A 24735-nucleotide genomic window follows, 5' to 3' on the forward strand; every position below is an offset into this window, starting at 1 on the left:
GAAAGAGGTAGAGAAAAGGCAGAGGGAGAAGCAGGTTCCCTGCAGGGAGCCCGATGTGGGACTCCATCCTAGGACCCTGGGATCATGACCTGAGCCAAAGGTAGACAGTTAACTGCTGAGCCATTCAAGCGTCTCAGGCTCTGCCTTTTGAAAAGATGAGTATCAAATAATTTGTAGACATATTTTAAGACTACCATGAATTGCAAACATGATGTTCTTATAGGACAGCATTCTGAGCAAGAAGTTGGGAGCAGGGGCAAAAAACTACCTTGCTCCTATAGCTCCTCTCTCTTTTATCAGAGAACAAAGTCCTTCCCAGAAAGTGTCAGCTGACTTATTTTTTTAAGTAGGCTCCACTGCTCAACATGGGGCTTGAATTCACAACCTGAGATCAAGAGTCATGTGTTCAGATTAAAAAAAAAAAAAAGAGTCATGTGTTCTAACCACTGAACATTCCAAACACCCCTGACTTTTTGTATGTCATTTGCCTAAATTCAGTAAATGCCCATTCCCAGACCAATTCATGACAAAGGGGAATGGGATTGCCAAGCTTAGTTTAGGTAAATTGTGATTCATCTCTTGAGGCTTTGAGATAAACCTACCTTCCCTGAGTACTTGTCTTGGGCCCAATAATCAAATCAGGTTTCTGTTAGCAAGGAAGATGGTGGCTGGGGAATGGCTGTTGGGTAGGCAAAACAGTGACTTCAAAAATGGATTCTCATTGCTTTTAAGATAAAAGTTGCATCTTTTTCATGGTTATAAGGCCCAAAGGATCCGGTCCCTGCTTACCTTACCTTGTCAGTATAATTTTATTTTTTTTTCCAGATTTTTAAAAAATTCTAATTTGTTAACATATAGTGTAATATTGGATTCAGGGGTAGAATTCAGTGATTCATCACTTACATATATGACAAGAAAGCTATTGACACAGGTAAACTGAAGGACTCCATAAGAATCTGCTCTTGCTCCTTTTCCTGCTTCTATTCTTGTTAGGCCCTGCACTCCCACCTACTTTACACATGGCCTGTAGTGCAAATAGCAGATATCCTCCTTGTAAAAGACTGGGAGTTAATGATTTCTCTAGAGTAGATAACATCTGAGGAAAGGAGAGTGAAAGGAGGACGCTATCATATGCATATTCCAGACCACTGGTGCTAGACATCTAGATGCTAAGGCCCTCTGGCTCCAAGGAATAACACCTAGTCTTTGTTCTAACAGGTTCCTGGATGCCTGAGGGGACACGTATACCAGACAGTCATCCTCAGTAAACCCCCCCAGGCCCCAAACAAAAAGAAGACATGCTTCTTTCCTTTCCAAGTCTTCCAGATGCTTCATCTGAATCTGCTTTGTCTTTATCTTCAATAAACTCTGCTCTCACTTCCTGCTGGCTCACATTTGACTTCTATCCTGAGTGAAGCCAAGGACACTCTTGGTTGGTCCTGCAGGACTCTGTCTGGGTCCTCGGACTGGTCTGTAGGCGTCGTTATATCTCGTCTTTCTTTTCTCGGGGACCCCAAATCATGCTTACAATTCCAGCCAACTCTACAAACATGTGGGACGTGGAGTAACTATTTCCCGGCAATGGTGTCTGTATTACAGTGTAGTTACATGTATGGACTCTACATTTGGACTGCCTAGGTTTGGGTCCACCACTTAGAAAAATCTGAAATCTTAAGCAAGTCACTAAACCTCTTTTTGCATCATTTACTTCATCTGTAAAATGAGGAAGGCAATATCTACTTCCGAGTTTTGTGGCCATTACTAGTTAATATATGAAAAATGCTATTTGTTTGCAATTAGCATTGTGTCAAAATCAGAACAATTACATTGAACTTTTATTATAAAAAAGGGGGATCTAGGAGGGACCTGAGCTTTTCCCGAATTCTGATCGGTCTCAGTTATCAAGGGCAATTGGCGGCCTTACTTTAGAATTCAATTTTGGGGAGCCAGGAAACCAGATTAGTTTTCCAAAGGGAAGTGCCATTTGCATCTATCCCGGTGGGGCTGCCAAGAATTCCCTGGGGTGGGAGACGGCGCTTCTGTGGATTTTGCCGGGCGTTGCAGCTGCTCTGGGCTTGGCAGCGGCAGGGACCTAGGCGGAGGCCTTGGGCGTCTCACTCCCTCCTCATCCGCCCGGAGGCACCACCCAGTTCCCTTCTCCTCCCCCAGCCAACTCCGTGGACCGACTCCAGCTCCCGCCCTCAAGTCACAAAGGTCTTGGGCAGCTTGCTACGTGCCAGACGTGACAAATGAAAACCGCACGTCTCACCAGTGTCCTCGCAGACAGACAGTGCCTCGGAGCAATGGCAGGGTGCTGGCGCCTTTCGGCCGCGTCCAATAGCGCTGCGCGCTGAGGAAGGGGCGGGGCGGGAGGTGGGGCGGGGTGGCCCGGGCCGCTCTCTACATTCCGCACGAGGTTGTAGCGCACGCAGGCGGCTTTCTTCTCCGCTGTTTAAGCTCTCAGCCTCGCAACCCTTCTATTGCCAAGATGTCGCTTTCTAACAAGCTGACTCTGGACAAGCTCGACGTGAAGGGCAAGCGGGTCGTCATGAGGTAATTATACACATCTGCTCTTGCTCCCTCAAGGGCTTGGCCGCAGCCTCTTCGGCCAGAGCCAAGTTGCTTCCTCCCCTGCCCAAAGTTGCTTTTAGTCGTTGGCTCGGCCCCATGGGTTCTAGGCCTGCAGAATGAGGCTTCCCACCATTGTGGCTGAGGCTTTGCCCTAGTTTTATGGTTTCTGATCTCATTTGCCTCAGCGCAGAAAGGGAGCCGTTTTTGTCCTTTGGAAGTGGATCCACCAAAGAAGGGTTCAATTCCGGGACCAGTTTTGCCCTCTTTCCTATTCCTGAATGCACTTACGTCGCCTCCAGCTCCCAGCAGGCGAGGTGGGACCTAATGCTTAGCTAGCAAATCCCTAGGCCCCAAAGAAGGGACCTTGAAAGGTCATTTGGTTTCCCTTCCCCCACCGCCCTAGATCATCCCAGATAAATGAGAAAAGGCACACATTTCAAAGGCCCCTGCACAAAAGGGTAATTTTCCCAGAAGATGTTGACTTAGATGTTCAGGAATAGAACCTCCTAAAACATTGGGGATGGGAGGATGAGGAAGGGTGGGGCACACTGAAGGAGGCCCTGCAGAGCTTATGTAACAGGCCTCTGCATGACACCGTCGGACTACAGGCCACAGGGGTTTTCATCAGAATTGTGACACATGCTGGGTAATGGTAGAGCAGGGTGTGGGTGCTCATTCTTGCTGTTCTCCAACCTCACCTCTCAGATGGCTAGAGAAGCAGGATATTAGAAGTGAGGATGGCTATCCATGGACTTTGGGGTCTTCTACTTTGCACCTGTGGATCCCTGGTCACTTACCCACATGACTTCTCCCTTATATGCCAAAATTAGTAGTATGGTGTATGGAGCTTTTATATTTATCCTTTTTGTAATGTCTGGTATATTTGCAATTCAGGAGCAAAGTGCAGGACAGTAAGGTATGTAACTCATGGAATGACTGTTGATATACCTTGATATAGGATCCAAGGGTGGTGCGTTCCGCGTCATAGGGCTTGCCTTGATAGCCCTTTGCAGCCCTGTCCTTTTTGGGACGTGATTGATTGATGGACAGGCATGTGAATGGTGTGATCCAGCCCCTTTTCCAATTTGGGCTGGTTCAAGTGAGGGCATCTTTTAGATATTAACAGACACATAAAGCAGTAGGTAAGCTCCCTTTACCCAAGGCTTAAACATAGGAGGGCACGCTGAATTTCAGTACTCTGGGTACCATAAAAGTAAATGCAGCTCTACTCTTTTCTCTAATTTCATTATGGCCACTATTAGTTTGCAAGTGGCCTTCTCTGCCTTGTGGAAATAGAAGAACTCAGTAGCCAAGAGAAACACCTGGTTGTCTACATTTTCCCAAATGACCTAGGCATTTGCAATCTAGGACAAAGGATTCAAAGCCATCCTAGTATTAGAAAAGGGCCCTTCCTATTCTTTAGGTGGTCTTAAGAGACAGTATAGATTCTACGAAAAACAGTAGTCCTGGCAGTGGACTTTGGCATGCAGCTAGATTTTATTTATTTCCTCCCATCTTCACTGGGCTCAAGGCTGACTGACCTTTCCAAATACATAACACTAGCCAAAAGACCAGGGGTGGAGCATCATGCTGGTCACCTTCCTACAATTGCCATCTTGGGGTTTATCTTCTCCTGGAAACTGATTTGAGTAATTAACTGGGCTGCCCAGGAGTGGGACTTGAGGTGCTTATCTTTCCTCCCTCTGGACCTGACATGAAACGACTTGCTGTCCAAGGGGTCAAAGTTTCATTTAACACAGATTAACCCTGAACCTTGAAATGATTGGCTAGTCCTGTTTTGCTGATAGAAAATTACCTGTCCAACGTCACTGAACTAGCAAATTGGTGGCTAGCTAGGCCTAGAATTTGGGTCTCTTTGGTTGCTAACCAGATCCTCTAAATATGCAACATTGTAAACAAAGACAGGCTGAAAAAAGACTGCTGAAGGTTGAGATCAATATCTGACCCCCCCCCCAATCTGGATAAATTGTGCTTATTTTGCCTGTGGACAGGAAGTTACTTTGTTCCTTGATTATTAATGTATCTCTTTTGAATACATTTTGCAGGACTTTTTGGAAGAGCCTAGTCAGCTATGCCTTTTCAGCTCAAATTTCTTTTTGTTTCAATGCCTTTACATGGTGGTTGCTGGCAGTGTTTCAGAAATGGGGCCTCCCTAGTAGTGGTTGCTTCACTGGCCTCCTCTCTGTCCTAGGAAAGAAAACTGATGTTAGCCTGTTAGCTGAGTCTGTGGCTCCTGCTTTGAATTGCCAAGGGAAACAGGCTGATTTGCTGAGGGAACTTTAGAAAGCCAGAAACCTCTGACTGGATAATTACCAGGTTCTACCTCCATTTTTTTTTTTTAGGATTCCAGTTGACTTTACAGCCTTTTGAGTAATCTCCCCGCTTGTATTTGCAGTATCATTTCCGGTCTTCCCCTCACAGATTGCCAGTTTTATGGGGACTTGTGAAGCACTTCCCTTTTGCTTGCTCCCTCCACCCCTGTTTTGTTTTAAACCTCACTGTTTTTCTCTAACCTGTTCTAACTTGTTAAACAACAGCTCTGATGTAGTGGAAAATATAGAGAGGAAAAACTGAGCAGAGAAAAAGTCTTAAAGACACTCATAATTCCCCAATTTTCTAGTCGGGCAGCAACACAAGGGTGGGCATGGTACTTTTGAGAGCTTTTATTTATTTTTTATTTATTTTTATTTTTTAAAAATTTTTTTAAATTTATTTATGGTAGTCACACAGAGAGAGAGAGAGAGGCAGAGACACAGGCAGAGGGAGAAGCAGGCTCCATGCACCGGGAGCCCGACGTGGGATTCGATCCAGGGTCTCCCGGATCGCGCCCTGGGCCAAAGGCAGGCGCCAAACCGCTGCGCCACCCAGGGATCCCTTTTGAGAGCTTTTAATGGGACTGGGCCTGGACCCCTGAGACGTCAGGTGACAGACTTGATATTCTTATTTTGACTAACTCTATTTTTTTTACATTTTATTTCAAAATAATTATAGATTCACAGGAAGTTGCAAAGTTAGTACAGAGAAGTCTTTGTTCACCCAATTTCCCCCAAAAGATACATCTTACAAAATTACTGTACAATATTGAAAGTAGGAAGTTGACTTTGGAATAATGTGTATAGTTCTGTGCTATGTTATCATGGGTATAGATCTGTGTAACTCCCACCACAAGTTACAAAACTGTTCTGTTTGATTACTACAAAGACCTTCTTCATTCTACCTCTTCAGAGTCATGACACCCTAACTCACTCCTCCATTCCAGCCCCTGGTAACTACTGATCTGTTTCTTGCCCCTAAAATTTTGTCATTCCAAAAATGTTACATAAGTAGAATCACAGTATATAATCTTTTGGGATTGGCTTTTTTTTCCATTCAGCTTAATACCTTTGGCTTATCCAAGTTGTTGCATGCATCAGTAGTTCATTCTTTATATTGTTGAGTAGTCCTTTATGGTATGGATGTTGCACAGTGTGTTTAGCCATTCACTCATTGAAAGACATCTAGTTTATTTCCAGTTTGGGGCTATTCTAAATAAAGCTGCTGTGAACATTGAATAGTCCTGCACAATTCTTTCTATGGACATATGCTGTCATTTCTCTTAGGTAGACATCGAGAGTAAATCACTGGGTCATATATTGAATTCCTAGACTGGTTTCCAAAGCAGGTACACTACTTTATATTCCTACCAGCAGTATGAGTGATCAGTTTTTCTGCATCTTCAGCAGTATTTGGTGTTGTCATTATTTTTTATTTCAGCCATTCTGATAGGTGTGTAATGATACCTGAGTTCATGCCTGAAGCTAAGCTTATGAGTGTTTCTGGAAAGTGGAAAAGGAAGGGGTGCATATTTTACATAGACTGGAAGAAATGGAATGTGTAGGCAAGAGCAGTTAATGTGTTAGAGTCCTCAGAAAGGGGAAGCTAAAAAGCAAAGCTGTCTTGAGAGTCTAGGAGGTGATGAAGGGGAGTAAACCACAGGCAAAGAGACATCCAGTTCTCATCAGTAAGCTATGTCATAGCAGCTTGGATAGATGACACAGAGTCTTGAATATTTCAGCCCAAAGAATTTCCTTCCTGTACTGGCTTGGGAGTAGGGTGGCTTGTGTTCAGCCTGTTGCCATTAGCCCTTTTGACCATGGGCCTTTCTGGGAAGCTGCGAGAGGGAAAATGACACAGGTAATGGGATACTCTGTCCTCTTCAGAATGTACTTTTAAAGCTGGCAGGAGCCTTGCTCGGGATATTTAGAGAAGATGCTTAGAATCAGAATCAAGTAACCTGAAACTGAATAGAATATATTTCTTCAGAGGTATACTGCTTTTATTTTTGAATATTAAATTAAAATGTTTGAATATAGAATTATTTCCTCAACCCACATTTGGAAAGGCTGTGAGGTTTTCGATGAGGTAGGGGTTGGAGTATAGTCCTAGGGGATATAGGACATTGGTGGTCTTCTTAATAGGCCTAAGGATTTTTTAAGTGTCTGCTAGGCCTCAAGCATGGTAGCAGTCTTCTCGACTAGGTCATATCTTCCCTGTAGTCCCTTAGCATGTGACGCTAGCTGCTTTTGTAATGGTTGATCTGCCTTTTAAAACACAAATTAGATTTTGGAGAAGCATTAACATATATCATAATAGCTGCCATTTGTATGGTACTTACTGTGTAGCAGGTACTCTTCTAAGCCCTTTACAATTCAACACTAACTCATTTAATTCTCACAATAACTGTGAGATAGATGTCATCCCCATTCTGCAGATGAGAAAGAAAGCATTTAAACAGGATCTTGGCAGGCAACATTTAGACCTAACAACTAGCTATCACACATTGTTGTTTTCAGTCAGATTGAAATAGGCTGAGGTTCCAATGAGTTCAGAAGTTCAACCAGAAGTAAGGGAAAGAATTATTGGTTCTTAAAAAATGATGGAGTAATCTGGTAGGTGAAAAAGGAGAGACAGCAATAAAATATTTGCTTGTGCCATCATGATCACTTCTCTTCTAATTGCCTGTTTGTTAGGTAGGCAGGATCACGTGTTCTACTCTTTCCTCTCAGTTTTCATGAAAGAAGCTATCTTATTTTTATTGTCTGTATTTTGCTTGAAGAGTACTGTGTGAACTTGGTCTTGGACGGTGAGTTTTTTCTGATCATGAGGCTCCAGGCTTTCTCTAGAAGGAATGATGCTCTGTTGATTTTTTTTTATTTTCCAGTCATTTTTTTTCTTTTGAGTGATTTCAGCGAGCTTCACTAGGATCCAGAAACAGTATCAAAGGAATCAGAATCAAAATTTGTTCCTTAATTACCCCTTATCCATCCAGCTGCCATTATTAGTTACTATCATGGCTAGGTCCACATAAAAATCCTTTTATATTCCCCAAATGAATGAGACCATATAATGTTTGTCCTTCTCCAATGGAGTTAGTTCACTCAGCATAATACCCTCCAGCTCTATCCATGTCGAAGCAAATGGTGGGTATTTGCCATTTCTAATGGCTGAGTAATATTCCATTGTATACATAAACCACATCTTCTTTATCCATTCATCTTTTGATGGACACCGAGGCTCCTTCCACAGTTTGGCTATTGTGGACATTGCTGCTATAAACATTGGGGTGCAGGTGTCCCGACGTTTCACTGCATCTGTATTTTGGGGTAAATCCCCAGCAGTGCAATTGCTGGTTGTGGTCTCATTCATTTGGAGAATATAAAAAATAATGAAAGGAAATAAAGGGGAAAGGAGAGAAAATGAGTGAAAATATCAGTGAGGATGACAGAACATGAGAGACTCCTAACTCTGGGAAACGAACGAGGGGTAGTGGAAAGGGAGGTGGGTGGGGGGGTTGGGGTGACTGGGTGACAGGCACTGAGGGGGAGGCACTTGGTGGGATGAGCACTGGGTGATATGCTGTATGTTGGCAAATGGAACTCCAGTAAAAAAAATCTTTTTAGATGGAACTGGTTTTAGCTTCCCAGGTCTTCAGGGCTAGTTCTTATGATGTTAGGTTTGTTTTTATTTTTAAAATTTTCTCTAAAGTATGAAAAACATACCTAAAAGGACACAAATCATAAGCTCAAGGAATTATCACAAAACAAACACATTTCTGTAATCACCCAGGTCAAGAAATACACGACAACCCCAGAAGGACTCTATGATGTCCTATCCCCAGTCACTAGTCCCCCACCCCATGGCTAACCACTATCTTGACTTCTAATACCACTGATTATTTTTTTTACCACTGATTATTTTTAAGGTGGATTTTGGACTCCCACCTTATTTGACTGGTTCATTAAAAGTACTTCTACTGGGACGCCTGGGTGGCTCAGCGTTTGAGTGTCTGCCTTTGGGTCAGGGTATGGTCCCACGGTCCTGGGATCAAGTCCCACATGGGGCTCCCTGCATGGAGCCTGTTCCTCCCTCTGCCTAAGTCTCTGCCTCTCTCTGTGTCTCTCATGAATAAATAAATTTTTTTAAAAAGTGCTTCTACTAATCTTTGAGAGAATCTGAAACTTTGTTTCTTTTTTAGAGTGGACTTCAACGTTCCTATGAAGAACAACCAGATAACAAACAACCAGAGGTAAGGTCTCTGCTAAACCTTGAGTTTCGTTTAAGATGTCTATGTCTGGGGGTATATAGGATGAATGGTTTTCCTTTCTTACTGCAGAACTGTGGTGACTTAAGCCGTATGTTTTTGGTTTTCCACAAACCCACTATCTGGTCTGCTTTCTTACGAGAATGTAGAAATTTTAAAAAGTCATCTTAAAGTGATTTTTTTTCTCCCCATTTTTTGAAAATCTGAAGAATTTAGGGTCATGCATTTTTAAAGAATATCAAAGCTGAAGGTTACTTTGCTTCCCTTGTAAAATGAAGAACTGTGCAAGAGGATTTTTTAATACTATTAATTTTTAAGCGTACATGTATTTTTACAAGCCCCTATTCAAGATGGCCCAGATAAAATCAGTTTTTAAGAATTTTGATGTAAGGGAAAAGATTTCAGAAGTAATATTTTCTGTTAGTTAAGGCTGTTCTAAATATCTTGGCTTCAAAACCAGAAGCCACAATTTTAAGTGATAGTACTACTTTTGCTTTTGCTTTTTTACAATCTAGTAAAGAAGGTTTAACTTTAAATTTCAGATGAGGGGTTTGAGCTGGAGAGGTATGCTTTCCAATAATCTAGAGCAGTGTTGTCTAATAGAAATATAATATGAGCCACATAGAATTTAAAATTTTCTAGTTGTTAAATTAAAAAGATAAAAAGAACTGAGTGAACTTAATTTTAAGTAGTATATTTTACTTAATCCAGTAAGATCAAAATAATCATTTCAATATGTAATCAATAAAAAATTAATCAAAGGGGCATTTAACTTTTTTGGTATTAAATCTTCTAGGCCCAGAACTTTTTCAGATATTGGCCCCAGGGTAGAGTCTGGCATTTTTACCAAGTACATCCCTGCTGCAACATACTGGAAGGTCTTTGTTTTGTACAAGGCAGTGCCGATCCTTCTTGATTTTCATTATTTTCTGCAGCACACAGCAGAAAAGATTGGAAATATGCCTATCAAGGTGTTTTATGAATTAAAAGCAGAGAAGCAAAAAAATAAATACAAGCAGAGAAGCGGGTCTGAGCACATTTTTCCATTTTCAGAAATCCATGGACATAACAAAAGGAAGCATTAGAAATAATAGAACTTCCTGAAAAGGGATAGGCCTGAAGAATAATTTGGTTTCTTTGGGCAAACTTCAGACTTGATGAAGGTTTCTTCTTTATTTGGTATTAGTGAGTTATTGTATATGTCAAATAGCATAAGATACTTTAGAAAGATAACTTGGTTTTTTATTATTCCATTCTCTGCTGATCTGTCCCCTTATCAGAGACTCCTGACAACCCTATCTAAAATCCCCTTTACCACTATTCCTCAGTCATTCTTCTCTCTCTACCTTTATTTTTTCCATACCCTTATTACCACCTGATACACACAAACACACACACATACTCATATGTGTACACACATATATATGTTTATTGTTTCTCCCTCCATTAGAATTTCACTTCCATGAGAGCAGAGACAGTTTTTTTTAAAGACTCAATCCCAAGTCTCCAGATCAGGCCCTGGGCTGAAGGCGGCACTAAACCTGAGCATGCTGAGCCACCTGGGCTGCCCTAGAACATAGTTTAAAGGTCATATTATCTACATTATAGTTTAACCAAAAAATTATTAAACTTCCTTTAAACATGTCAAATTTTTGTTATGAACTTGATACTAACTTTCCATTTTTGCCGGTCTTTAAAAAATTAAAATTGATAATAAGGAAAATCATTCATCTACTCAACATATATTTATTGACTGCTTCTTATTATGCCAGGTACCTTTCCCAACTCTGAGAATACAACGCTAAATAAAACAGTCTTAAAAAAAATAAAATAAAAAATAAAACAGTCTTGGAATGCCTGGGTGGCTCAGCAGTTGAGCATCTGCCTTCAGCTCAGGGCGTGATCCCAGGATCCGGGATCAAGTCCCACATCGGGCACCCTGCAAGGTGCCTGCTTCTCCCTCTGACTATGTCTCTGCCTTTCTCTTTCTCTGTCTCTCATGAATAAATAAATAAAATAAAAAAGAACCTATGTTCTATATAATGAATTTATTTTTCCTACAAAAAATGTGCCTTAGGATCAATAAGGTACAAAAAAGTTACTACATATTTTTAAGTTTTTCCTAAATTTCCTTTAATGGTCTCAAGATTTGGGAATTTTCAATTTCTTCCTCAGTCTTACAAGAGGATGTTTCAGGGATTCCCCAAGACACCCACATATTTGGTGATTCACTAAAAGGACTCATGGGATTTAGCATATAGTTCTCATCGCTAAAGTTTATTATTATAGCAAAAGGATGCCTGACAAGATCAGCAAGGGAAAAAGACAACACAAAATCTGGAATCCATGCATGGGCTCCAGTGCTCTCACTGCAGTAGTTGTATGCATTGTTTTTGCCCAGAGAAGCCCATAAGAGATTTGGCTCCCAAGATTTTTACTGGGTCATATGAGTACCCTCTGCCTAGCAACCAACAAAATTCCAGACTATTAGAGGAAAGCAGATGTTCAGCGTAAATCACATAGTTTGTACAGTCTAGGAGCAGTGTCAGTTAGAATGGCCTGTGTCAGAGAACTGAGGGACCACTTTGGAAGCCAGGTTCTCAGACACTGGCCAAGGGACAACCTTGCAAGCAAGTCCTTCTAAACATAGCAGCTTCAGTCCTGCTAGGGTAACTCTTTTCTTTATAAGGAGCAAAACAGGGAATCCCTGGGTGGCTCAGCGGTTTAGCACCTGCCTTTAGCCCAGGGCATGATCCTGGAGTCCCGGGATCGAGTCCCACGTTGGGCTCCGTGCGTGGAGCCTGCTTCTCTCTCTCTCTCTCTCTCTCTGTCTTTCATGAATAAATAAAATAAAAAGAAGGACTTCCTTCACTTTAAAAAAAAATAAGGAGCAAAACATGATCGGATTGAATAATCCTAGGTAGGTTGGCATCATAATGGACTTCTTCCCCTGAACATGAACCTGAGGACCATCACTGAGTTGCCCACAATAGATTTGAAGGAGTTTAGAGACAAAAGGGTCTTTATGTTTTACAAGGCCATAAGTAAAATTAGTTCCCACTAATTCCTAACCTTGATCTACTTGCTGTCTCTTTTTGGTTGCAGAATCAAGGCTGCCATCCCAAGTATCAAATTCTGCTTGGACAATGGAGCCAAGTCAGTTGTTCTTATGAGCCATCTGGGCCGGCCTGATGGTGTCCCCATGCCAGACAAGTATTCTTTGGGGCCAGTTGCTGTAGAACTTAAGTCTCTGCTGGGCAAGTAAGTGCCAGATTCTGAAGCTGGTGGACTCTGTGACAGGAGATGTTGTGAAGCATGTTGTTACTGGTTCTTTCAGACTGTTCAAGTATCTCCATCTACTGCTTTCCCCAGGGATGTTTTATTCTTAAAGGACTGTGTGGGCCAAGAAGTGGAGAAAGCTTGTGCTGACCCAGCTGCTGGGTCTGTCATCCTGCTGGAGAACCTTCGCTTTCATGTGGAGGAAGAAGGGAAGGGAAAAGATGCTTCTGGGAATAAGGTAGGACCTGTGACTTTTACATTATTAGAGGTGAGGAGGACAGAGTCTGTAAGAGGCTGAAGAATAGAGGTAGTTTGTATTTAGTTTTTCCTTAGACACCTTTATACTGAAAGTATAACAAAATACACACACACACACACACACACACACATATGTGCCTTATCTTGCCTTTGGCATAGTCTTGATGCAGAGGTAGGAATCAAGTATTGCTCTCACATTTGGTGCCCTTTTGTATATATATGCATAGCTTGATGAATTAGGTCAAGGAATAGAATATTGGCTAGGATCCCAGAAGCCCTTCTCATGCTTAAGTGTTTTGTAATATCTTTGAAAAATAAGTGAATACCATTTGGATATGAGTATTCAGTGGACATGCCTTTGCAATTGTTTCTTTGTTACCCACTTGGCCTATGATACATGAGAATTCTTTTCCTGACAGTGTGTGATAATCCTATTGAAGGGTAGGCTATGATTTCCAAGTGCTGAGAGCAGACATTCACAGGCAGTTGTGTGTGTCCATGCTATACCAGGTGTTCCTCCAGCAGAGCCAGTTAGATTGTTTTGTCAAGGCTGAACAGTTGTTCTAAGCAACAAACCCTAGTCTGTTATGGAGGGACAGTAATATTATTTAGAAGGGGAATTAACTTAATGGTTGACCTTGGTACTCTTAAAACTGTAGATGAAATGTGATATAATTGGGATTTTCATAATAAAGAATTATATGAGCAGAAAACATACTTTCCGAAGTCAAGTGGAAAGGGGGACTAGGGACTATATGGGAAAATTGATTGTAGTTGGGTAAATGATGGTCATGATGGTATTGCCTTGGATTTAAGACATTTTTTTATGAAGTGTAAAGCATTTTTTTGAATTCTCTTTAGGATAAGGAAGTGCAGGTATTGTCATCATTTCGTAAAGAAATGTAAGTCTCAGAAAGGCAGTCATTTTACTGAAATTAGAGGCAGTGGTGCTGTTGCTTGGCTTTATATATAGCTCAGTCCATTAGATCAAATTTTATCTATAATGGGCCAGACAATAAATATTTTAGGCTTTGTAGGCCATACAGTCCAAACTGTAGATGGTCTCTGTTGGAACGCCTAAACTTTTGCTATTGTCCTGCAAAAGTGAACATAGGAAAAAACCACTCAAAACAAATAAAAAAGAGCAACCATAGATAATCTACAAAATAGATTACTGTGACCTGACAACCAGAATTCAAATATTAAATGACAAAACTGGCTCTTTGAGGATGATTTAGAATTTGCCTATTGGTAGCCTATTGGTAGAGTGAAGCTGAAGTTATCCTTTAGAACTTTCCACTCTTAAGGTTTTAGTGTCTTGGGGGAAGAAGATTCTCTAAGGCTAGTATCTCAGTCTCCTGTTGTACTTCTGGTGTTTCCTTTTTTTTTTTTTTTGAGAAAGTATATTTTATTTTGATTTTGATGAATACAGACAAATGAGGCCTCCCAAAACGTGTTTCTGTTATATTACCACTAGCAGTATAAGAGGGCCTTTTCCCCATATCTCATATTGCCAGTGTTTAATATTTTTCATGTATAGCACTCCCCCAAATGGTATGTCACTGTGGTTTTAATTTGCATTTCTTTCATCTAGTATTTACACACCTGCTAATATAGACAGAAATATCTGTGTGTGTGTGTGTGTGTGTGCATGTGCATGTGTGTGTGTGAAGGAGTGGGAGGAAAGAACGGAAGGGAGCATGTGAGGTTCAGAGGCTAGGTCTGGAAGTAGTACCTCACGTTTATTTGTTCATCTACATTTCTTTTTTTTATTTTTTTTAAATTTTTAAAATAAATTTATTTTTTATTGCTGTTCAATTTGCCAACATACAGAATAACACCCAGTGCTCATCCCATCAAGTGCCTCTCTTCAGTGCCTGTCACCCAGTCACCCCCACCCCCGCCCACCTCCCCTAGTTCATTTCCCAGAGTTAGGAGTCTCTCATGTTCTGTCTCCCTCCCTGATATTTCCCACTCATTTTTTTCTACTTCTGGTGTTTCTTAAGGTCATTGGAGTACCTGCTTTCAAGCAGTTTCTTTTCTTAGCACCTCAGGGCCTAGTTTTGCCTTATCTTGCCTTTGGCATAGTCTTGGTACAGTAGAAGGAGTCAAGTAATGATCTCAAATTTGGTGCCCTTTTAGAGTGAAACTCGCACAGATTCTAGGACTTAGAAATGGTAGCAAACTGAGGCAAAACTTATTCAGGAAATGATGAACTAACAGTGCTAGTTTATGACTTTTTTAGTTAATTAACTTTACATTTAGTGTCCAGTGACTTTTGATGCATGAAATTTCAAGAGCCAGTAATAAGTTCAAAAATTAAAAAAAAAAAAAGGACATAATGTTTTTCCTTTTCCCAGTGTGCTCACGTTAGTTTTTGAGGAACATTTTCTTCTAGTTATTGACAGATCTGAATGAAAAAACGCTATGAAATGAAAAATGGGTTCAGATTATTACTTTCTATAGTGCCTTTTTCATAAAGAGCTTCAATTTGCTCCCTTTTTCCTTAGAAAATTCTTAGGGGTTATCATGCCTTTTTAATAGATGGGGAAGATTTCGGGGACAGAGATCACTTGCCAAACGTTACACAGCAAATTAGTGTTAGAGTTGGGCCTAGAATCCAGGTGTCCTGCCATTTGGACAGTATTTTCATTACTACACAGATTATCTTCCAGTCACTAGTGGCAGATGATACTCCATTCCAGAAAGACTTTGTGGGTTCTATAGTTGTTTTACTTTTAGTATTAGTTCCCCTGCATTCTTTGGGTCATTAGAGGAAAGCCCCTGTTCTTTGTGGCAGTCTCCTTCACCTTGAAACAGGAGGATGTGAGTGGGTGTTGACTAAAATGAACGAACACCTGTCCTGAACTGTGTATTCTTCTGTGCCATGTCCCCTTGTGCATCTCTGCTTGGTTTATTTCTGGAGATTCTTTGTTCATCCTGCCATCCTACTTTATGTTTTGTTGGGGGGGATCCTGAATAATAAGCTGATAACTTATGTCAAAGCCATAATGTTTTACTTCTACTTTTTGTTTCTTTTTTGTAGAAGGGTATTTCTTGTTTTCTTAGAGGCCTAACTTCTAGGGAAGGTTATATAGAATACTCTCTTTTAATATATGTAAAATGCTTCTGAGGTCCTTTTCTGTGTCATGTTTCCTGCCTTCTCTGTTCCAGCTTCATGAAGAAGGTGTGTGAGGGCCTCTTTTCCTTTCCCATAGAAAGGCCTTGGTAGCTAGAAGCTTGAATCAGGTATAATTCCAACTTTTGCAAGGAGAATATGTTAAAATGAGGATATGAGTCAAGATAAGGAAAGGAAAAGATAATCAGAATCTTATTTTAGGAGTTTGGGAGAGGCCAGTGGGTGGGATATGATTAGCCTCGTGTGATTAGCAGTTAAGCCATGGTTTAGGAATCTTAAATTTGCAATTTGAGGCAAGATGAAGGAGAGCAGAATGCAGAAGTGACCAAAAGACCTGGAATATTGGAAGATTTTTTTTTCTGAGAGACACAGAGAGAGAGGCAGAGACATAAGCAGAGGCAGGGAACCTGATGCCGGACTCTATGCCAGGACCCCCAGGGTCATGCTCTGAGCTGAAGGCAGACGCTCAACCACTGAGGCACCCACACGCCTCAAGACCTGGAATATTTGGAAGAAGAAATAGATCCTGTTGTTAGCTGTGAAAATTGCTGTCCTGCCAACTCCGGGTCTTTAGAGATATTCAAGAGGACTCTTGGTATGAAATGTTTTTACAATTGTCTTTGGAGCCATCAACATTTTCTGTGTTTTTTTTTCCCCATTTTTTTTCCTGCAGGTTAAAGCTGAGTCAGCCAAAATAGAAGCCTTCCGAGCTTCACTTTCCAAGCTAGGAGATGTCTATGTCAATGATGCTTTTGGCACTGCTCACCGAGCCCACAGGTACCAAGAGTCTTTTGATGTTGAGCTAGGAGCAGTATTCCTCTATTTACTCAAGCAGCCCAAGTTCTGGGTTGTTTTTGGAGAATTCTGTATTATATAGAATGATGAATTATATGAAACATCATCCTTTCAGCTTCTCTCTCTAATTGGAGCTGCCAGTTAGACTGTGATTCTTTTTGAGTATGCTTGGTCCTTATTTTTTTGAGGAAATAAAAGTAAAATGTGTTGAGAATTGTGGAGCTTTTTGTCAAGCTTCAGGAAGAGATTGCTCTTAGGATACGTCAGGTAGAGTCCTCCCTTTGTTAACATTGTAGGATCAGAATCTTGTCATTAGGAAGCAAGTTGAGGAATCTTCTCCTGTTGTCATCAATTGGCTGATTGTTTAATATAGACTTGAAGACTATTAATTGGGTATCTTAAATTCTACTTAAGATTGTTGCTTTTTACTTGTTCCCCTTGTCCCTACTCTTTTATTTTATTTATTTAATTATTTTTGTCCCTACTCTTTTAGTCAAAAACCTCATCTTATACCTGTTTTTGTTGCAGTTTACGGATGAAAACTGTGGTCTCCTGGAATCTCAGAAGTAAAAGTATTTCAGTGATGAGATGGCTTCTAGAATTGGGAGAATTGGTAAGGATTTACCAAAATTTAAATGTCTCTGGTCTTTTCTAGCTCCATGGTGGGAGTCAGTCTGCCACAGAAGGCCGGAGGTTTCTTGATGAAGAAGGAGCTGAACTACTTTGCCAAGGCCTTGGAATGCCCAGAGCGACCCTTCCTGGCCATCCTGGGCGGGTATGAAGGACTCTTAAGATCATGCTTTAGTGTATTTGCATGGTAGTAGCCTATGACTTGGGTGGTTTATTATAGTCAGAAAGCATAATCAAACTGAGTAAGTGAGATTTTATTTCTTTTAAGATTTTATTTATTTATTCTTGAGAGACACAGATAGGCAGAGACATAGGTAAAGGGAGAAGCAGGTTCCCTACAGGGAACCTGATGTGGGACTTAATCCCAGGTCTTGAGCCAAAGGCAGATGCTCAACAATTGAGCCACCCAGGTGCCCAATGAGGAGAATTTAATAAAGGGACTATCTATAAATGTGTGGGTAGGGTTCAGGGATACAAGAGTCCCTTGATGCAGTCCATGCAGGTCAGCCTCCTGGGACAAAACAGGGACAAGAAGGATAGTAAGTGGTTTTGGAAGGAATAATGGGAAAGATTCACCATAGGTGCTTACCTAAATTTTTGAAGCACTTGAGCCTTTCACATACATAAAGTCTGGCAAGAGTAACTATGAACATTTCCTCACATGTATTTAATATATCATTTAGAGCTTATTTCTCCAGATTATATATCTTTTTATATTTTTTCCTGTGGGAAAGTGTATCATGTGGATAATGGTACTCTAATGGCTTAGAGTAGAAATTTTGAGAATTGCGGGTTAAGAACCTAGGAAGATAAATTTTAGAGTGGGGACAGGGACCTTAGTACTGCTTGGATAAGAGAACTTCTTGTCACTTGGCCTGGCTATCTAGGTAGCACCCTCTTTATGGCTGAATGCCACTGACCCTTCTATAATTATGTTTTTTTTTTCCCATGGGATTGAACACACTCAGCATTTTCCTATGATAGCTGACTGGAGTTGGGTGTCAATTTCAGGTAGCATAGTTATTCTTCAGACTTCATGAGTCCAGTTTCAGGGTTCTAAAAATAATTCAGGCGGGTACAGGTTGTTATCTGTATTCTAGAAGCATTACTCCTCTTGTGTACTGTGTAATAAGGTCACACTCATCTTCTATGGAGATGAGGATTTGAGCTGATTTTTGTTTTCCATTTTTCTTGTAGATCTGGAGTATGGAAGTGAGTACCACTTAGTGATTATGATTAGGTTTTAGGCTCAGCCTGAAATAGCTGTTTTGGAGAAGTTGATGTAGAGGTTATTTTTTATTTTATTTTATTTTATTTTTGCCAACTCTTTCTTCCAGTGTAGTCTTCTTAGACCTTTAACAGTTTTGGGGGAAATTTTACATTTTATTAAGTCATTACTGTGGAAACACTGAAGCATGTATAGAAGTTGAGAGAACAGTATAAGCCCCCAGATACCTAAACCCTGTTTGAATAATTACTGACATTTTTGTCAGGAGTACTTTATTTATTCATGAGACACACACACACACACACACACACAGAGAGAGAGAGAGAGAGAGAGAGAGAGAGGCAGAGACATAGGCAGAGGTAGAAGCAGGCTCCATGCAGGAAGCCAGGTGTGGGACTTGATCCTGGGACTCCAGGATCACGCCCTGGGCCAAAGGCAGGCGCTAAACCGCTGAGCCACCCAGGGATCCCTATCAGGAGTATTTGTAAGCAAGTCTTAGACATATAATTTCACTTAGTAGTTCTGTATGTATCTCATAACTGATAAAGAGATTCTTTTTAAATAACCATCATGTTATATCTAACACAATTTAACACTTTTGTTAGTGTCATCTAACATTTAGCCTGTACTCAGAAGTTCTTTGTCATCTCAGAAATGTCTTTTCATAGTTGGCTTGGTTGAATAAGGATCCAGATGAAGTTCATGCATTGTATTTGGTTGTTAGGCATTTTCTATTCTGTAATAGTCCCCCTTTTCTTATTTTCATTCCATTGATTTGTTGAAGAAGCAGGGCATGTGAGCTGTAGAATGTCTATCCCACATTTTTTTAAAGATTTATTTATTAGAGCATGAGTATGTTCACAGGCAAGAGGGTCAGAAAGAGAGGGAGAGAGATCTGAAGCAGACTGTGCTGAGTGTGGAGCCCAACACTGGACTTGATCTCATGACCCTGAGATCGTGACCTGAGCCAAAACCAAGACTACTTAACTGACTGCCACCCAGGCACCCTGAGTTGTGGGACAGTTTTGAGTGGGCTCAGGGATCCCATGATTAGCAGTCTTGCTCAGGTATAATTATCTGTCTTGACTGTGGTTTCTGTGTGGAGAGTAGGGGCAAAATAGATGTATTTGGGTCTCATGGTTTCTTTAGACAATAGTAGGTCTTCTAAGTCCTTTTTGTCTAGGATTGCACCTCTAAGAGATTTTCTTAGAAACAGATGGGCCTTTTGGTTGAAGAAACATGGGGCAAAGTTAGCCAGTATGTTTTTTTCTTCCAAGTTTTTATTTAAAATTATTTTCTTCTAAGTTTTTATTTAAATTCCAGTTAGCTAACATACAGTGTAATATTAGTTTCAGGTGTAGGATTTAATGATTCATCACTTACATGCAACACCCAGTTCTCATCATGTGTGCCCTCCTTCATACCCATCACTCAATCCATCCCCTTACCCACTTCCCTTCTAGCAACCCTCATTTGTTCTCTGTAGTTAAGAGTCTGTTTTATGGTTTGTCTCTCTTTTTTCCCCTATGTTCATTTGTTTTTCTTAAATTCCACATATACGTGAAATCATATTGTATTTATCTTTATCTGATTTATTTCATTTAGCATAGTACTTTCTAGCTCCATCCATATGATTGCAAATGGCAAGATTTCATACTTTTTATGGCTAAGTAATATTCCATTGTGTGTGTACACACATATACATACTCCACAACTTTATCCATTCATCAGTCAGTGGACATTGGGCTCTTTCCATAATTTGGCTATTGTTGATAATGTGGCTATAAATATTGGGGTGCATGTATCCCTTTGAATCAGTATTTTTGTGTACTTTGGGTAAATACCTAGTAGTACAATTGCTGGATCATAGGGTAGTTCTATTTTTAACTTTTTGAGGAACTTCCATACTATTTTCCTGTGTAGTTAGCCAATACTTTTGTAACTTGTGGGACATTTCTCTGTTCCTATGCCTTGATATAAAAACTCAGGCACTATGTAATATCACTTCCTTAGTCCATCATTTGTTCTTTTGGTGATGATTATTGATTGCTTTCCCTCCTAGAGCTAAAGTTGCAGACAAGATCCAGCTGATCAGTAATATGCTGGACAAAGTCAATGAGATGATTATTGGTGGTGGAATGGCTTTTACCTTCCTGAAGGTGCTCAACAACATGGAGGTAGGAAACCGATGCCAAGTGGATGTGAAATGGCTCTCCATGAGAAATATCAGGTTATGTAAATTTAAAAAGAAAGTCAGCTTCTGATGTGAGCCCTCAAAACTCCTATTCTTACTTATTTTGGAAAGTTGGTATCTTTTGTCTTGGAATTTTTTCTTTATACTGTGTTGTATCTTATTCCTGTCTCCTTTGTGAGGTAATCATGTTCTTAGTATAGAGGCTGATCTTTATCTTGGCTCCCTTGTATAGATTGGCACTTCTCTGTTTGATGAAGAGGGAGCCAAGATCGTCAAAGACCTGATGTCCAAAGCTGAGAAGAATGGTGTGAAAATTACCTTGCCAGTTGACTTTGTCACTGCTGAAAAGTTTGATGAGCATGCCAAGACTGGCCAAGCCACTGTGGCCTCTGGCATACCTGCTGGCTGGATGGTGAGTCACTTTGGGTGGGTTGGTAGTACAAGTGAACAAAAACATTTTTATTTCATTCATTCTTTCATTCTACCAACCAGCAAGGATTTTAAAAGAATCTCTACGGGAGATCTCGGTCAGAGAGGGCTCCAGATGTAGCATTGAGGCCTTCTTCAAGAGGGAATCTGAGGGGGAAAAGCATGATTGCCTCTGTCTTCATCAGTAATGTGGGGGCAAAACCATTTTTTGTTTCTTTTATTTAATGTTTGTTAAATACTTAACTATGTGCTGGGGTTGGTGCTATGTACTTTCATGATTTGGGCTGTTCTGGATTATGTTGTTACCTAGAAAGCTGTATAAGAACTCTAATGAAAACCTTAAGATAGCAGAAATATGCTGATTATAAACAGGGAAAAAATGTATGTGTATAATAAAGACTAAATATTTGGCTGCAATGTCATGTACATATTGTCGTTTTAATAGCTGTATAAAACTGTCATGTTGATATACTAGTTTGCTTATTTTCCTCTTATTAAGCATGTGGGCATTATTTTGTTCAGTGTTTCTCAAAGTGTGGTTCCAAGAAGAGCATCAGCAGCATTTTGGAACTTAAAAAACATAGGTTTCTGGGCCCTATCCCAGTCTTACTGAATTGGAAACTGGGTGTTGGACCCAGCAATTTTTTGCTATAACAAGCCCTTCTGGTGATTCTGACACATGCCAAAGTTTGAGAACCACTGAGTCTAGATAATTGTTTCTCAACCTTGGCACTGTTGATGTCTCAGATAGTTGTGGGGAGCCGTCCTCCACATTGCAGGATGTTGAGCAGCATCCCTGACTCTGTCTCCTATATGTCAGTAGAACTTGACCTCCCTCCTCAAATTGTGACAACCACCATATCCCCAGACATTGCTACGGGACCCCTGGGGAGGGGTAGAATTAACCCTAGGTTAAAACTACTGACTTAGTTCTTCACAGTCATAAATAGTGTGGTTAAAAATGTTTTAATCTGAGGTTTTCCCTTTCATTTTATCGTTCATAACGGACATGAGCAGGTTTATAATTTTAAGGACTGAGGGGTATTTTTTGGTTCTACAAGAAACTCTAGTGTTCAACCTTGAGTTCAGGTCTTGGTGGACGTGGTGATTACTCCTCTAAGAAGCTTTTCTTGGTAGCTCATCTTCTTTTTTAACTCTGCCCCTTAGGGCTTGGACTGTGGTCCTGAGAGCAGCAAGAAATATGCTGAGGCAGTTGCTCGGGCTAAGCAGATCGTGTGGAATGGACCTGTGGGTGTATTTGAATGGGAAGCTTTTGCCCAAGGAACCAAAGCCCTCATGGATGAGGTGGTGAAAGCCACTGCTAGGGGCTGCATCACCATCATAGGTAAAGGGTCCTTTACAAAGTTAATGCCAGTGTAATCTGGCAGAATTCTGATCAGAGGAAAGTTGAAGGGAGATAATCAACTTTTATTGGGTTTCTTGGTGCCAGATGAATCTTAAGAGCTGAACGGATGTACAATTCATGGAGGGCCTTCTTAATGAGATGGAGTTGGGGATTCATCATCTACCTTTTGGGCTTAAGAGCATACTGCCTTGGGATGCTTGGGTGGTTCAATGGTTGAGCCTCAGGGCATGGTTCTGGAATCCCAGGATCAAGTCCTACATCGGGGTCCCCTTGAGAAGCCTGCTTCTCCTTCTGCCTATGTCTCTGCCTCTCTGTCTCTCATGAATAAATAAATGCAATCTTTAAAAAAGAGAGCATACTGTCTTATAGTTTGGTGCCAGTCCTTTTTAATTTTTTCTTTTCTCTCCTTTTAACTTTGCTTTCATTCAACAGGTGGTGGAGACACTGCCACTTGCTGTGCCAAATGGAACACAGAGGATAAAGTCAGCCATGTGAGCACTGGGGGTGGTGCGAGTTTAGAACTCTTGGAAGGTGAGATTCTTCCTGTTATTTGACTTGTTGGGGGAAAGGTTGGGGTGATGCAGTGACAGGTGGGTAGAATGGAGTGGAGATCGTACGTTGTATTATCATTAGTGTTCATTATTATCTGGGCAGTACAAATGGAGGAACTTCAGATAATTTTCTTGGCATCAATTTTGTGTGGGGAGGGGCATAGAGGAAGACTTATTCCAGAGAGGTTATACTCAAGTAGACCTGGGACCCAAGATGTAAAAGTCACCCAAGTCTTGGTCATATATTCTAAGGAAGAGCAGACATATTATAGGGATGTATTATTGGGAAGATAGGCGTATCTGGCTCAGTGGGTCTTACAGTAATGCTGTCTATGTGTGCTCTCTCAAAAACAGGTAAAGTCCTTCCTGGGGTGGATGCTCTCAGCAGTGTTTAGTACTTTCCTGCCTTTTGGTTCCTGTGCACAGTCCCTAAGTCAACCTAGCACTTGCTGCATCTCTCCTTGGCATTAGCTAAAATCTTCCCTCACGTCAAGATTCAGCTAGTGGCCAAGAGATGCAGTACCAGGAACCCTTAAACAGGCGCACAGCATCTCAGTTCCTCTTTACTGCACCCTGGATTTGCCTACATTCTTCAGGATCCCATTTGAATTTCTTAGTGACTAAACCATTGTGCATTCTAGAGTGCATATATTTATATTTTGCCTGTTAGAAGAAAATGAGCTGTGTTGGCTTTTCTTTTTGAAGTAGCTTATTCTGATTATAGCTGTGTCATTGTTTCACTACTCAGTATGGAAATAAGATGAAATTCCAATTGTAGGTAGGTAGGAAGACAAAGTTGGTGATCTATTAAATCAATAAAAGTATCCACTGAAACGGATTTTTTTTTCCTGTTATACTTTGTCAGGGTGAGAACAGAATCTCGAGAAATCTGTCAAATCAGCTACTTTCTGAATGCAAAAAATGGGACAGCATTGGTGGGGGTGGTAGGGGAGATTAGATAAACGTCTACTCTTTTACTGAGGTCCTACTTTATGGCACATAATGTGACATGTGCTTTATTTTAGGTTTTATTTTTATCTGTTACACATGACCATAGTTTAAAAAGTTCAGGCTTACAACAACAAAATATAGGCTTCAGCCCATTCCTCCCATTTGTGATTCCCATTCCCCAGAGATGACTGCTTTTTACCTCTTAGCATTTTTGGGTTTTTACCTCCATGTTCCTAAGTAACATACTTTTAATTTCTTGATTTTTCTAAAAAGCTATTTATTACTTTAACACATGGGAAGATTTAGCTCTCTTATAGCCTCTGTTCCACATATACTTGCCCTTCTTCATTTGCCCAGTATAGTCTTATTACAATCTTAGATTAGATCAATAGAGTATATTGTGATTAAAAGTATTCACAGCTGAGCTATGTTGTATGATATGATCGTGTTATGTACCTTTTTATTTTCTTTGGTGTTAGTAAGTTTTGAAGTTTTCTTTTTTTTCTATGTACTTCTTCATTCCCAGTATGTTCAAATTTATAAGTCTGTTCATTTTTATTAGAGATAATCCCTCCTGGAGTCCTTTGTGCTTCCACTGCAATTTGCCCTGGCTGCCTTCTAAGTTTGCTGTATAGCTGTTGCTCTGGGATTTCCTTTCTGAAGAAATCACTTTGGGGTAACCCTGTTGGGGATTCCTTTTACCTCCTGTGTTGGATCTCCCCTTTCCTGGATCCCTCCCCTAC

At 40.6% G+C, this 24735-nt stretch overlaps 1 protein-coding gene across 1 annotated transcript; it reads left to right on the forward strand.

Annotated features, from left to right (window-relative positions):
• Nucleotides 1–2376: 2376 nt before the first annotated feature.
• PGK1 (phosphoglycerate kinase 1) lies at nt 2377–23879 on the forward strand. The gene is made up of 11 exons (XM_038587778.1): nt 2377–2553; nt 9107–9157; nt 12278–12433; nt 12545–12689; nt 16522–16625; nt 17299–17418; nt 20564–20678; nt 20928–21107; nt 22292–22469; nt 22923–23021; nt 23396–23879. Exons 1-11 carry the CDS (start codon nt 2489–2491, stop codon nt 23434–23436), a joined length of 1254 nt encoding a protein of 417 aa, XP_038443706.1. The 5' UTR covers nt 2377–2488; the 3' UTR covers nt 23437–23879.
• The last annotated feature ends 856 nt before the right edge of the window (nt 23880–24735 follow it).

This window comes from Canis lupus, chromosome X (assembly GCF_011100685.1).
Source record: "Canis lupus familiaris isolate Mischka breed German Shepherd chromosome X, alternate assembly UU_Cfam_GSD_1.0, whole genome shotgun sequence".
NCBI classification, from domain to species: domain Eukaryota; kingdom Metazoa; phylum Chordata; class Mammalia; order Carnivora; family Canidae; genus Canis; species Canis lupus.

Excerpts from the sequence above, each read along its gene's own strand:
- PGK1 (XM_038587778.1), top strand. The coding sequence starts at position 2,489 with ATGTCGCTTTCTAACAAGCTGACTCTGGACAAGCTCGACGTGAAGGGC. Across the intron at positions 9,158-12,277 it reads CAGATAACAAACAACCAGAG|AATCAAGGCTGCCATCCCAA; the intron begins GTAAGGTCTCTG and ends TTTTGGTTGCAG. Across the intron at positions 12,690-16,521 it reads AAGATGCTTCTGGGAATAAG|GTTAAAGCTGAGTCAGCCAA; the intron begins GTAGGACCTGTG and ends TTTTTCCTGCAG.